The sequence below is a fragment of the Micromonas commoda genome, chromosome 4, assembly GCF_000090985.2.
Source record: "Micromonas commoda chromosome 4, complete sequence".
Lineage (NCBI taxonomy): Eukaryota > Viridiplantae > Chlorophyta > Mamiellophyceae > Mamiellales > Mamiellaceae > Micromonas > Micromonas commoda.
In genome coordinates this window covers 390,836-403,063 of record NC_013041.1, presented here as the reverse complement: position 1 = coordinate 403,063, position 12,228 = coordinate 390,836, and the positions used below count along the sequence as shown (strand labels likewise).

Genomic DNA, 12,228 nt, shown 5'->3' with positions numbered 1-12,228 from the left:
CCGCCGCCGCGGGACGTCGACGCGTTGACCTCGTTCTGACGCTCGAGACGCGCGTCCCCCTTGTCTTTTCCCGCGTCCCCCTTCTCTTTCCCCGCGTCCCCGTCCTCGTGTCCGCCGCCGCCCTTACGCTTCCTCGGCCTCCTCGGCGCTGTGGCTTCCTTCAGCGTCGCCTGCAGCAGCTCCACGGCTTTCCGCAGCGTCGCGTTGTCCTTCCGGGCGCTCTCCGCGTCCGCCTCCATCTTCGCCACCTTCTCTTTCAGCTTCATCTCCCTTCCCTCCGCCTTGTCGAGCGTGTGCATTCGGCTCTCGTGAAGCCTCAGCTCGGGCAGCGACTTGAAAGCCTCGTGGTCCTCGCACAGCGGCCTGGCGCACCGAAAGTTGCGTTCGGTGGCGTGGCACCTCGCGTGCTGCTTGAGGTGTTCCGACGTCTTGAACGCCTTGCCGCATCCCTCGTGCTCGCACTTGAACGGCTTCTCGCTGCCGTGCGTGGCGAGGTGCTTCTCCAACCGCGCGCGACCTTGGTTCGTCACGAAGTCGCATCCGGGCACCGGGCACGCGCGCAGGCGGATCCTGTCGTGCGGGTGGAGCAGCGCGCCGTGCTGCGCGAGGGTGGTGTGTTGCGCGGGCATGCCGCCGGGGTGCGGCCCGAGGTGCGCGTGGACGTCCAGGTGGTTCGCACCCATCGAGCCGCCCGGAGGGGGCATCGGTTGGCCGGGGAGGCCCGGGTGGCCCATGTTCGGCGGGGGCTGGAGCATGCCGTGGTGGCCGGGCACGATGCTCATAAAGAGCTGGTCGTGCGGCGGGCTGTAGCCATGGCCGGAGTTCATGGTGCCTCCGGCTGGTTGGCTGGCTGGCTGGCGGTGCCCAGGCGCGTGCACAATTGTGATGCTGACGCTGCTCCGGGCTGCCGAGGCGAAATCCGCGCAGCCGCGGCCTGTGAATCGGCTTTGGAGTTAGAGGAGGGGACCGCTCTGACTGTTTCCGCGTGCGCTGGGAATTGCGAATTATCTCGGATTCAAACCTTCGTTCACAGCTGGCGTTTGTCAAACCCGAAGCTGGGGGTGCGGGCGATCTCGACGAACAGCACTCTTTCGGGCGCTCTCCAGTCTCGCGACCGTCGGAGACCCGGCGTAACTCGAGGCGCGCGACGATGGGCTTCTTCAGCCCTTCCAAGTCTGGCAAGGCCTCCGCGACGGCGCCGCCCCCGGTCGGCAAGCCACTGCACCTGCTTCAGTACGACGAACGGACCAAAAAGTTCGAGCTCGGCTCCGAGGCGCTCGAGGCGCTGCGCCAGATCCGCGGCGACGTCGGCGTGCTCGCGGTGTGCGGGCGCGCGCGTCAGGGCAAGAGCTACATCCTCAACCAGCTGTGCAGCGCCGGGAACGACGCGGGATTTAAGGTGGGTCCGACCGTCCGGCCGTGCACCAAGGGGCTGTGGATCTGGTCCGCGCCCATCCGGCGCGTGGACCCGGTCACCGGCAAGGCGTTCCACGTCGTGCTCCTGGACACCGAGGGCATCGACGCGTACGACCAGACGGGCCAGTACAGCACGCAGATCTTCTCCATGGCCGTGCTGCTATCGTCCCTGTTCTGCTACAACCAGATGGGCGGCATCGACGAAGCCGCGCTCGATCGCCTCTCCCTCGTCACCGAGATGACCAAGCACATCCGCGTCAGGTCCGAGACTGGCGCCGCCGCCCCGGGCCGCGGCGGCGTCCGCGAGCTCGGCGCCTTCTCGCCGTCGTTCGTGTGGCTCCTCCGGGACTTTTACCTCGACCTGAACGACCCGGACAGCGGCGGTCGCATCTCCGCCGCGGACTACCTCGAGTCGGCGCTGAGAAACGTCCCGACAGTCGACGGGGGATCGACCGGCGCCGTCGCGAAGAACGCCATCCGCGAGTCCATCCGCGGGCTCTTCCCCGAGCGCGAGTGCTTCCCGCTCGTCCGCCCGGTAAACGACGAGAAACAGCTCCGGAACCTGGACGCCGTGCCCCGGTCGCAGCTTCGACCGGAGTTCATCGCGGGGCTCGACTCGCTCGTCGAGTTGCTCTTCGATCGGTGCCGCGCCAAGCGGGTGGGTTCCGACGTCCTCAACGGCCCCGCGCTCGCCGCCATGGCGACGCAGTACGTCGCCGCGATCAACGCCGGGGCGGTGCCCGCGATCGCCACCGCGTGGCAGAGCGTGGCGGAGAGCGAGTGCGGCAAAGCCGTCGAGGAGGGCGAGTCGGCGTACGCCGAGGCGTTTTTCGCATCCGCCGACTCCTGTCCCGCGGATGACGCCAAGCTCTCGGCGTGCCACGAGCGCGCGGTGGAGCGCGCGCGTCTCGCGTTCGAACAGCGCGCGGTGGGCGACACCGAGACGCGCGCCGCGGCGTGCGCCAAGCTGGAACACGCGTTAAAGGTCCGGTTCGGGGAGTACCGCGAGAAGCGCCGAGCGAGCGCGGCGGCGCGATGCTCGGAGCTGCTCGCCGCCGCGGCGACGCGGGTGATGGGGTGCGCGAACGCCCCGGACGCGAAAATCGCGGACGTCCTCAAGCGCATCGACTCCGAGGTGGACGCCTACCTCGGAGAGGCGGACGGCCCGAGCGCGCACGATCGCCTGTGCGTTTTTTTGCGCGATTGCCAGAAGTTCGCGCTGGCCGCCCTCGCCGAGAAGGCGCTCGCCGCCGTTCGCTCCGAGTGCGCGATGGAGCGGCAAAAGGCGGAGAGCGCGGCCGCCACGGCGAGCGAGATGGAGCGAAGGGTCGCGGAGCTCGACGCGAGGGTCCGGGAGATGGACGCGAGGGCGAGGAACGCGGAGACGCGCGCGAGCGCCGAGGCGGATGCGAGGCGAAAAGCGGAGGATGCGGCGAGAACGGCGGAGTCGGCGCGGAAAGAGTGCGAATCGCGCGCGAGGGAGGAGGCTGCCAAAGCGTCGCTCGCGCTGCAACACGCGCGCAGCGAGTTCAAGATGACCGAGGCGGGGGCGTCGAGTCGGGAGGCGAGTCTGAGGGAGGCGATCGACGCGGAGCGTAAGCGAGCGGAGGCGGCGGCGGAAAATTCGCAGAGGCTCGAGCGCGAACTCGCGTCGGCTCGATCGGATTCCACCGCGCTGCGCGCCGCGCGCGACGGCGCCGCGTCGCAGCTCGAGAACGAGCTGGCGCGAATGCGCGCCGCGCTCGGGGAGGCGGAACGCGCGCGGGAGGCGGCGGAGAGCGCGGCTAGGGACGCGAGGGCAAAGGCGAGCGCTACGGAGTCGGAGTGGAGGGCGCAGGCATCCGCTAGGGCGGCGGCGGCGGATGGCGCCAGGCGGGACGCGGAGCGGCGCGCGGCGGAGGCTGAGAAGCGCGCGGCGTACGCGGAGACCCGTCTGGAGGAGCTGAGGAAGAGCGGGACGCTCGTATCGCCGCCTCGCAAGTCCCACGGCTCGTCGGATGATCTGATGAACAAATGGCGCGCCGAGGCGGAGGCAAAGTTTGGCGTCGGCGGCGGCGTCGGCGGCGAGGTTTCGCCGAACGCGGGCGTCGCGGATGCGCGGGCGCCGTCGCCGTCGCCGTCCAAGCGACGCAGGGAGAAGTCTCCCGACCCGATAGTCGAGGATGAGGAACCCGAATTCGTGGACGCGTCGGAGGCGCCGATCGACGACGCCAAGGCGGATGAAGCGGATGAGGCGGATGAAGCGGAGGCCGAGCCCGAGGAGGATAAGCGCGAGGAGGCCCAGGCGATGACCGTGGCGCAGCTGAAGCACAAACTGCAGACGATGGGCCTCGCGCACCTGTACGCGGGGAAGCGCGGGGTGAAAAAGGCGGATCTGGTGAACATGTACGTGGACGGGGAGGGTGGAAACTGACGACTGACGACTCGGACGATTCGAATGAACGCGACGGTTTTGGCTCTCTCTTAACTACTAGGCGGCGTTCTTTGGCGTCGGCGGCATCGAGCTTCCGCTTCCGCTTCCGCTTCCCCCTCCGCCGCTGAACCTCGGGCTCGCGCTTTTGATCGTCACGCTCACCGCGGTCCCCGCCTTTTTCGCCCCAGTCGCCACCCCCTTTGCCGCCTTTGCGCCAGACGCCGCAACCTTCGCCGCGCCCGCCCCCGCCGCCCGCACCGTCCTCTTGGCCCTCTTCGATATGAAGCTCACGGCGGACACCACCTCCGCGGGCATCAGCTGCGCGATTCTGATGTCAGAATCGTCCTCGATCAGGCCCTTGCGTCGAAGCATCAGGTAGGTGAACGTGCACAGCGTGGGAACCGCCGCCCAGAAGACGTAGTAGCCGTACGTGGTTCTCAGCTCCGGCATGTTCTCAAAGTTCATGCCGTAGACGCCGGTCAGGAACTGCACCGGGATGATCAGCGCGGTGATGATCGTCAGCGTGAACAACGTCTCGTTGGTCTTCGTCGTCTGGTGCACCTCGATGCGCGATATGATGTTACCGCACCGCTCGTTGTACATGTGGCAGAGCTCCGCCAGCGACTGCGCCTGTCGCTCCACCACGGCCATGAAGCTCTGGAACCGCGCGTTCTCGAAGAGCTGCAGCGGATCCTCCTGCAGTATCTCCGTCAGACGCCTGGTCCTCAGTGCGAACCGGCGCATGCGCCACAGCTCGGTCCTCACCTTATCGGCGGGTATGTTGTACCGCAACCCGGGTTTCATGATGAGCGCGTGCGCGAGGAGTTCGAGATAATCGCCGAGTTCCTCCGCCAGCGGGAAGGAGTCCTCCATGAACTTGTCCGCGAGCACCGCCAACAGGAGGGTGGCGTCCGCGTTGGGGTGGTTGCACGCGCTGGATCCCTGCACCAGCTGCTCGCGCAGCCGGTCGAAGTCGGTCCCCGGGCTGGCGTACTCGCTCACCGTGAGGACGAGCCTGCGGTTGGGGACGAAGAGCACGGACACCTGCTGGTCGCTCACCATCGGTATGTCGCCCTCGGAGTCGTTCCTGTCCAGCAGCTGCATGGCGAGGTACATGTGCGTGCCGAAGAACCTCAGCCTCGGCTCGCGGTGCCTCTTGAAGAACAAGGCGACCGCGTCGTCGCCCTTCCTCGTCGCCTTACCTCCTCCGTTCCCTGAAGGCCCGGAAGAAGGGGAGGGGGGAGAGAGGGACGGAGATGGGAGCCTCAGCTTCATCTTAACGAAAAACTCGCGGATGACCGCGTCGTTGACGCCCTCAACGTGGAACCACGAGACGACGTTCGGACGCGGCGGCGCGTCCGCGACCTCATCAAACAGGGCGAGCACCTCCTCGTCCGTCTCGGGCTCGACGAGCCGCCCCGGGGTGTTCCGGAGGTTGGCGTATTCGCTGTAGTACACCTTGGGATTGGACTCCGGCTCGACGTCGGCGTGCTTGTTGTTGAGGTAATCGACCGTGAGCTTGGTGAACGTGTTGAGCTCCTCCTCCTTCTTCGCCTCGGACCGCGTGATCTTCTTGGGCTTGGGCTGGGCGGGCGCGAACAGTCGCTTCTTCTTCGGCGCGATCGCGGTGGCTGCGCATTGCGAGGGGCGGGGGGATTGTTACGTCAATGAACGATGCAGCCCAGAAAAAAGCGCGGCGGGGCGGCGGTTCCGATGATGCGCGCACCTTGTATCTCCTGCACCGCCTGCTGGAATCTCCCCCTCGCCTGAGGCGGCTCCATCTCGGTCGCTCCGGTTCGATCTTCCGCGCTCGGGTCAGCGGAGACGGTCTACTTCGCCAGAGAGTTTGCCCTCGATAACCGCGTGCCGACTCTGTCAACGTTGGTCGATGTCGGCGCTGAACGCGTTTTCTCACAACGTGGACCCGAAGAAAGGAACATCGAGGAGCACGTGACAGTCACGTGACCTATTTTCGATCGTCGTTAACCATAAACTCGAAGCCTGACCTACGTAGGAACAGTTAGGATCTGTCGAAATTCAGCTCGAGGAATCTTCTCGAGCGGTGCGTGGTCGGGAGACCTCCAAACAGAATCGGCGAAATATCTGCAATGAATCCCATACGCGGGCGCGGCTGAGAATTCGGCGTTTTCAGACCGTGGCGACCCGGCCAATCAAATACAAATATCTCGACACGTCACAAGAGAAACGTGCAAACAAAAGGCTCCCGTGTGCTGGGCCGAACCGGCCTTTTTTTGGGGTGCTAGAACTGCTGGGACCTCCGAAACTTCGGAGCCGGTTTCGGACCTGGAGAGCGCGTTCGGCGCGATATATCCGGGCGCACCGACGCGTCGCCGCACCGACGGGAGTCTCCGGACCCGTCTACCGTCTCGGTTTCACGCGTCGTCGATCGCGCACCCCCGAGCGATCGCCCTTCGCGTCCTCGCTCGTATCGGAAAAGTTCTTCGCATTCCGCCGAAAGTTCAACTCTCAGAAACTTCCTGGGAAATAAACCGGGAAACGAGCAACGCCGCGCCGCGCAGTGATCGAGCGCGCCGGGCGCATCGAAGCGAACCCTCGGCGCGGCGCACGGGCGTGTTCGCATCTCGAGGGACCTCTCATTGACCGAACGCGCCACTCCCGTCAGCCGTTGGCGCGATGAGCGTGGCGTCACTCGCCTTCTCCGGCGCCCTCGCGCCGTGGAGGTCTCGCCGCGATGGCGGGAGCCGGATTGCCGCCCAGCGCGCTTCCGGTCGCGCCACCTGCGTGGTCGTGCGAGCGCGGGTGTCCGGCGGACCGGAGACCGAGGAGTCCCGATGGATACCCCCTCCCCCGTTCCCGGGCGAGAACCGCGAGGAGAAGCGCGCCAAGGTCCGTCCCGTGCGCGCGCGCGAACCCGCGTCTCCTCGGCACCCGAAGAACCGTGCTGTCGGCCCGGAATTAATTAATTCTTCCCGACCCGATCGCCTCGGCCCCGCGCCTCGCTCGCCCCTCGCTGAAACCCCAAGTCCCCTTCCCGCGCTCCCGCAGTCCTGGGGCAAGACGATCAAGATGGCGCTCGCGGGCGTCGCCATCGCCGGCGCGTCCCTCGTCGCGCCCCGCCGCGCGCACGCCCTCCCGGATGCTGTCGTCAACGGAGGCATGGCCGCCGCCGGCGCCACCGCCGCGTCCTACCTCCTCAAGACGGCGGTCGGCAGGGGAAACTCCGCCGCGGCACTCGCGCCGCCCGCGACCGCCGCGACCGTCGCGGAGGCCCTCGTCGTCGCCGCCGAGGAGGCGTCCTCGTCCTCGTCCTCGTCCTCGTCCTCGACGGCGGCGATGATCTCACCGTCGTCGTCGTCGTCGTCGCCGTCGTCCGCGGTCGTCGCGCTCGCCGCGGGTCTCGAGGGATCCGGCTCGGACGCCTCGCCCGTCATCAACGTCAAGGAGGTGGAGGTCGTGAAGGAGGTCAAGACCCCGGCGGAGGCGATGACGCGCCAGGAGCTCGCGGCTCTCATCGTCAGGGAGACGCCCGCGTGGCAAGTCGGGCTCGCCGCGGCTGCGCCGTGCGCCGCGCTCCTCGCCGTCGTCCTCGCCGCCAGGCGATTCGCCTTGGCGGAGATCGCCAAGGCCAGGGAGGAGCTCCTCACGGATCACGAGCAGGAGCTGGCGGAGCGGCTCGAGGATGCCGAGGAAAAGCTCGCGGCGATGATCAAAGAACACGCGTCGGCGGCGAAGCAGAGGGACGAGCTCGAGAAGAAGGCGACCGATCTGGAGACGAAGATGAACAAGAGGGCGACGTTCGAGATGGAGAAGCTCGAGGCGAAGTTCATGATGCGGGAGGCTGAGCAGGCGCGCGAGGTGGAGGAGGCGCGAGAGGCGCTCGCGGCGGTGGTCAAGGAGAAGGAACTCCTCGCGCAGAAGATCGAGGCGCAGGCCAAGTCGGAGGCTGACGCGGCCATCGCCGAGGTCGAGTCCAGGTGGAAGTCCGAGATGGAGGCGGCCGACGCCGCCGCCGCGGAGAAACTCGAAGCCGCGCAGAGCGCCGCCAGGGCTGAGCTGGAGACGGTCGAGAAGGCGCTCAAGGCTGAGCTGGAGACGGTCGAGAAGGCCTCCGCCGAGAAGCTGGAGGCGGTCGAGAAGGCCTCCGCCGAGAAGCTGGAGGCGGCGAACGCTGAGCTCGCCGCCGCCAGGACCGAGATCGAGTCGGCGGAGAAGGCGGCCGAGGAGATGCTGGAGGCGTCCGACAAAGCCGCCGCCGAAAAGCTCGAGCGCGCGCGAGCGGACCTGTTGGCCAAGCTCGAGGCTGCGGAGAGCGCCGCCGCCGAGAAGCTGGAGGCGGTTCAGAAAGATCTCGACGCGGCGAGGTCCGACGACGCTAAGAAGCTCGAGGAGGCGTACCAGCTCAAGACGGAGACGCTGGAGAAGTACAAGGCTGCCGCGGACGAGGAGCTCACGCGGGCCAAGGCTGATCTCGAGAAGGCGCTCGGCGAGACATCCACGCTCAGGGCTGAACTCATGGACGCCAAATCCGCCGCGGAGACTGTCCGCGAGACGATGATGAAGGAGGCTGACGAGCTCCGCGCCAAGTACGAGGGCGAGCTCGAGGGTGCCCAGAAGGCCAAGGCTGAGCTCGAGGCGTGGCGCAAGGACCGCGAAGATTGGGAGAAGACCACCAAGGAGAACTTCCTCGCCATGGAGAAGGAACTGAAGGAGACCAAGTCCAAGCTCGAGGCTACCGAGGAGGAGGCTGCCAAGGCTGCGGACGAGTCCGACGTCGAGGCCATGAAGAAGATCGAGGCGATTCGCGCCGAGCTCGAGACTGAGGTTGCGATTGCGTCTGATCGACTCCAGGCGATGGAGGCTGAGATGCGCGCGGCGCAGCAGGCGCGCGCGGATGCCGAAAAGGAGCTCAGCGACGTGCGTCAAGACATGGACGTGCTGAAGCAGATGATGGACGACACCTCCCGCGACTCGGTGCAGCAGAACCTGGACATGGAGCAAGAGCTGGGCCGCGTCATGAACGAGGCTAACGAGCTTCGCGCCAAGCTCGAGGCCCAGGCCAAGGCGCTGGAGGCGCGCGACGGCGACGCGTTCAAGCAGCTCGAGAAGGCATCCGGCGAGACGGCGGCGCTGAAAGCGGACCTGGAGGCTACCAAGGCGGCGGCGGCGGCGGACGCGGCGCTCAGGGCGGATCTCGAACAGGCGATGGTCCGCGCGCACGAGATCGCCAAGGAGAACGCGATCAAGATGGTCAAGCACAACGAGCGCATGGGCCGGTGGAGGTCCTACAAGTCCGGCGACATCGACATCCCGGTCAAGTTTGAGATCGCCGTCGAGACCATGCCCGGCCAGCGCGTCGCCATGGTCGGCACGTGGAACGACTGGGACATCTCCGCGGCGTTTCCGATGGTGTGGACCGAGGGGAACGTGTGGACGGTGACCACCCCGATCCACGCGGACGACACGTACGAGTACAAGTACGTCGTGATCGACGGCGAGGGACCGGCGGCGCTGGAGAATGCCACGTGGCAGTCTGGAAATAACCGCGCCCTCGGCCTCAACCTCAGCCTGCACGACGAGGTGGCGCTCGTCGAGGTTGTCGACACGTGGAGGCCGGACCCCAAGCAGGCGCCGGTCCTCCTCCACATGGTCGACGGAACCGTCAAGGAAGAAGGCAGCACCAAGCTCCTCCACGACGTCGTCAGGGAGCTCCGAACGGAGCAGGCGCTCCTCGACGGATCGCTCAACGTCAAGGTTCTCGCGGAGATTGCGCAAGCCATCTCCGCCGCCGCCGGAGACTCCATCGCCGATCCCCTCGACGAGGAATTCTTCGACGCCATGGAACGGGCGGCGGTGGAGGAAGCGACGCCGCCCAAACCCCCGAAGGACATCTTCACCACGGCATCATCCAACATCGTCGCGACGGAGGAACCCGAGGAACACGTACCGGTGTTTGTCGACGCGTCGGATGAATTCGCGCCAGACGGCGACGTGGAGGCGTCGGCGATGGTGAACGTCAACGTCACCGCCGACGGGGAGCAAATCGCGACGGGCACGATGGCGGACGTGGACGTGGGCGAGGAGCAGGACGCGTCCGCGGGTCCCCGTTGAGGACCCGGCAAACAGCAGCATGAGAGATACGCAACGCAACAATTGTTTTTGACTTTTCTGTTCCCACCTAGAGTCTGTCCTCGCGGTGCGGGGGCGAAGACGAGTCGAACCTCGTCTTCGCCGCGATCGCGCGGGCGGCGACGATACGAAAACTTTGTAAGTAAGCGAAAGCAGCATGATAATCATCGAACGTGTCGTCATGGTCGATAGCCGACGCGCCCGAAAGCCCCCATTGTCTGTTGCCTGTTCTGTTCATCTTCTCTCGGCTACGTCGCTGTCGTTGGCTCGTTTTCGCCTTTTCCCGCAGATGCTGATGGGTCGATCGCTGATTGGCCGAGCAGAGCAGCTGCCAATCAGAGCAGCCCGGCATCGGAATGTAGATACTGCCATTTGCAAATTTCAGATCGTATGAGTTTCAGTCGGCAAATTCCTGTTTATTGGCATTCCCATATAATCGAACCAAGAAATAGACCGTCATAAATTCTGATGGACCAAAAAATCGTGAAAATAATCGCGAAAGCGAAGAGATCTTCGGATCTCCAAATCTCTAACTGCACCCGACCGAGCGCTCATTCCTCGTACAGGGCGTGCCTCCGTCGCCGCTCAAAGAGTAACCGCACCCTACAAAAATGTCCATGTCCATCGCTACCCAGGCCACCCTCAAGGTTGGCAAGGTCGCGGGCCTGTCCAGGTACGCTTCGCTCGGCTCGCGTCGCGTCGACGCGCGTCGTTTCCGGTGCAAACCCCGGCTCGCTTTTTAATCCATCGCGAACGCCAACGCGAACAGGATGCCGATATGCCCCATCAGCGGGTCCGGATGTGCGCCCCGCGCGAGCGTCGCGCGCGTTCTCTGAGCATCGCGACTGACCCACACCGTCGACCTCGCCCCCGTTTCCCTTCCCCGCAGGTCCGTCCGCTCCTCCAAGGCCAAGAGGTGCGCCCCTCGCCCCGCGCTCGCCCCTCAACCCCGAACCAAACTCCGACGGAAATCCCGTGTCGGAGGGTTATCTTTTATCGCGCGGTGTCGCGGATACGGGGACCGGATACGCGCTCGCGACGGCGTCGCGATGATGCGACGCGTGGTTTGAGGCGCGCGCCGCGTCCTCCGACGGCGTCTACATCCGTCGCGAGGCTCCGTGAGACGCCCCGATCCCGTCTCCGATCGACGCCGCGCGTGCCCGCGCTCGCGATGGGGTCCTCAATCGTCAAACTCTCCTCCCGGTGCACACAAGAGCCACATCTGACCTCGTCGCCCCTTCCCTTTCCCCGTCGCGTCGCAGGGCCGTCAAGTGCGCCGCCGCCGCGGAGACCACCACCAAGAAGGCCCCCGGCCCTCTTCAGCGTGGAGGCACCCTCGAGGGCGAGAAGGCTGCCGGCAAGGACGCGGGCGTCGCCGCCAAGACGGGCGCCCTCTTCGCCAACGGCACCCAGGAGTGGTCCGATCCCCGCTGGGTCAACGGCACCTGGGACCTCAACCAGTTCAAGCTCCCCAACGGCGAGACCGACTGGAACGCCGTGATCGACGCCGAGGTTGTCCACCGCAAGGCGCTCGAGGATTGCCCCGCCGTGTACGACGAGGACGGCCTCTTCGATACCTCCATCGTCCCGTGGTGGGTGTGGGTGAAGCGCTTCCACCTCCCCGAGGCTGAGAAGATCAACGGCCGCGCCGCGATGGTCGGCTACGCGTTCGCGTACCTCATCGACGCCGCGGGCGGCGCCGGTCTCGTGGATCTCCACCAGTCCTTCCTCGGCAAGACGGCCATCTTCCTCACCGTCGCCTTCTGCCTCACCGTCCGCCGACTCGAAGATCTCGACACCCTCAACGTCCTCGCCGACGAGGCCACTTTCTACGACAAGCAGTGGAACGCCACCTGGGAGGGTAAGGAGCGCCCCTCCGACTCCCAGTAATTTCTTCGCGGCAGTTCGTTCGTTCGTCGTCTGACGATGGATGCGGTTGATTTGCGAATTCGGTGCGGGCGGGCGGGGACGCGAATGGGTATTCGGCATTCGCGTCGCGCCGGCTCGTGGGATGAATGAGAGCGGCGGTGGCGGTGAGGCTTTTTTCCCACGCGGCGCTTGTGCTGGATGGAGCGGCGTGCGTCGCGAGGGGCGGGCCGCCGTGCGGGTGCGCGGCGCCCGCGGGTGTGTTGGAGTCTATTCGAACTTTTTCCCGCGCGTAGACCTCGGGAAAATACATAATGTACCAGTCTTATTACGATGAACCGGACGCGTTCGTCTCGCCGTTGTTAGTGTCGTGTTAGTACACCGCGCGCTCGCGGAGGATCTGCCGGGTCTCGGTGGACCCACTA

At 66.0% G+C, this 12,228-nt stretch overlaps 5 protein-coding genes across 5 annotated transcripts; 3 read left to right on the top strand and 2 right to left on the bottom strand.

Moving 5' to 3' along the window:
* Positions 1–392: 392 nt before the first annotated feature.
* On the bottom strand, positions 393–629 carry MICPUN_80563 (predicted protein; the record flags this gene model as incomplete). Its single annotated transcript, XM_002501243.1, has 1 exon — positions 393–629. A coding segment is annotated over one exon (237 nt), but the record flags the coding sequence as incomplete, so codon positions are not given.
* A 461-nt stretch (positions 630–1,090) lies between these two features.
* On the top strand, positions 1,091–2,617 carry MICPUN_80758 (predicted protein; the record flags this gene model as incomplete). Its single annotated transcript, XM_002501626.1, has 1 exon — positions 1,091–2,617. A coding segment is annotated over one exon (1,527 nt), but the record flags the coding sequence as incomplete, so codon positions are not given.
* A 1,233-nt stretch (positions 2,618–3,850) lies between these two features.
* MICPUN_57669 (CorA metal ion transporter family) lies at positions 3,851–5,610 on the bottom strand (the record flags this gene model as incomplete). The annotated part of the gene is made up of 2 exons (XM_002501242.1): positions 3,851–5,460; positions 5,556–5,610. 2 exons carry the CDS (start codon positions 5,608–5,610, stop codon positions 3,887–3,889), a joined length of 1,629 nt encoding a protein of 542 aa, XP_002501288.1. The 3' UTR covers positions 3,851–3,886.
* Positions 5,611–8,443: 2,833 nt separating this feature from the next.
* Positions 8,444–10,104, top strand: MICPUN_108056 (carbohydrate-binding module family 20 protein). Its single transcript, XM_002501625.1, has one exon. The coding sequence runs from the start codon at positions 8,501–8,503 to the stop codon at positions 9,917–9,919; it is 1,419 nt and encodes a 472-aa protein (XP_002501671.1). The 5' UTR covers positions 8,444–8,500; the 3' UTR covers positions 9,920–10,104.
* A 399-nt stretch (positions 10,105–10,503) lies between these two features.
* On the top strand, positions 10,504–12,152 carry LIL (light induced like protein). The gene is made up of 3 exons (XM_002501624.1): positions 10,504–10,610; positions 10,827–10,853; positions 11,200–12,152. The coding sequence occupies exons 1-3, from the start codon at positions 10,549–10,551 to the stop codon at positions 11,825–11,827; spliced, it is 717 nt and encodes a 238-aa protein (XP_002501670.1). The 5' UTR covers positions 10,504–10,548; the 3' UTR covers positions 11,828–12,152.
* The last annotated feature ends 76 nt before the right edge of the window (positions 12,153–12,228 follow it).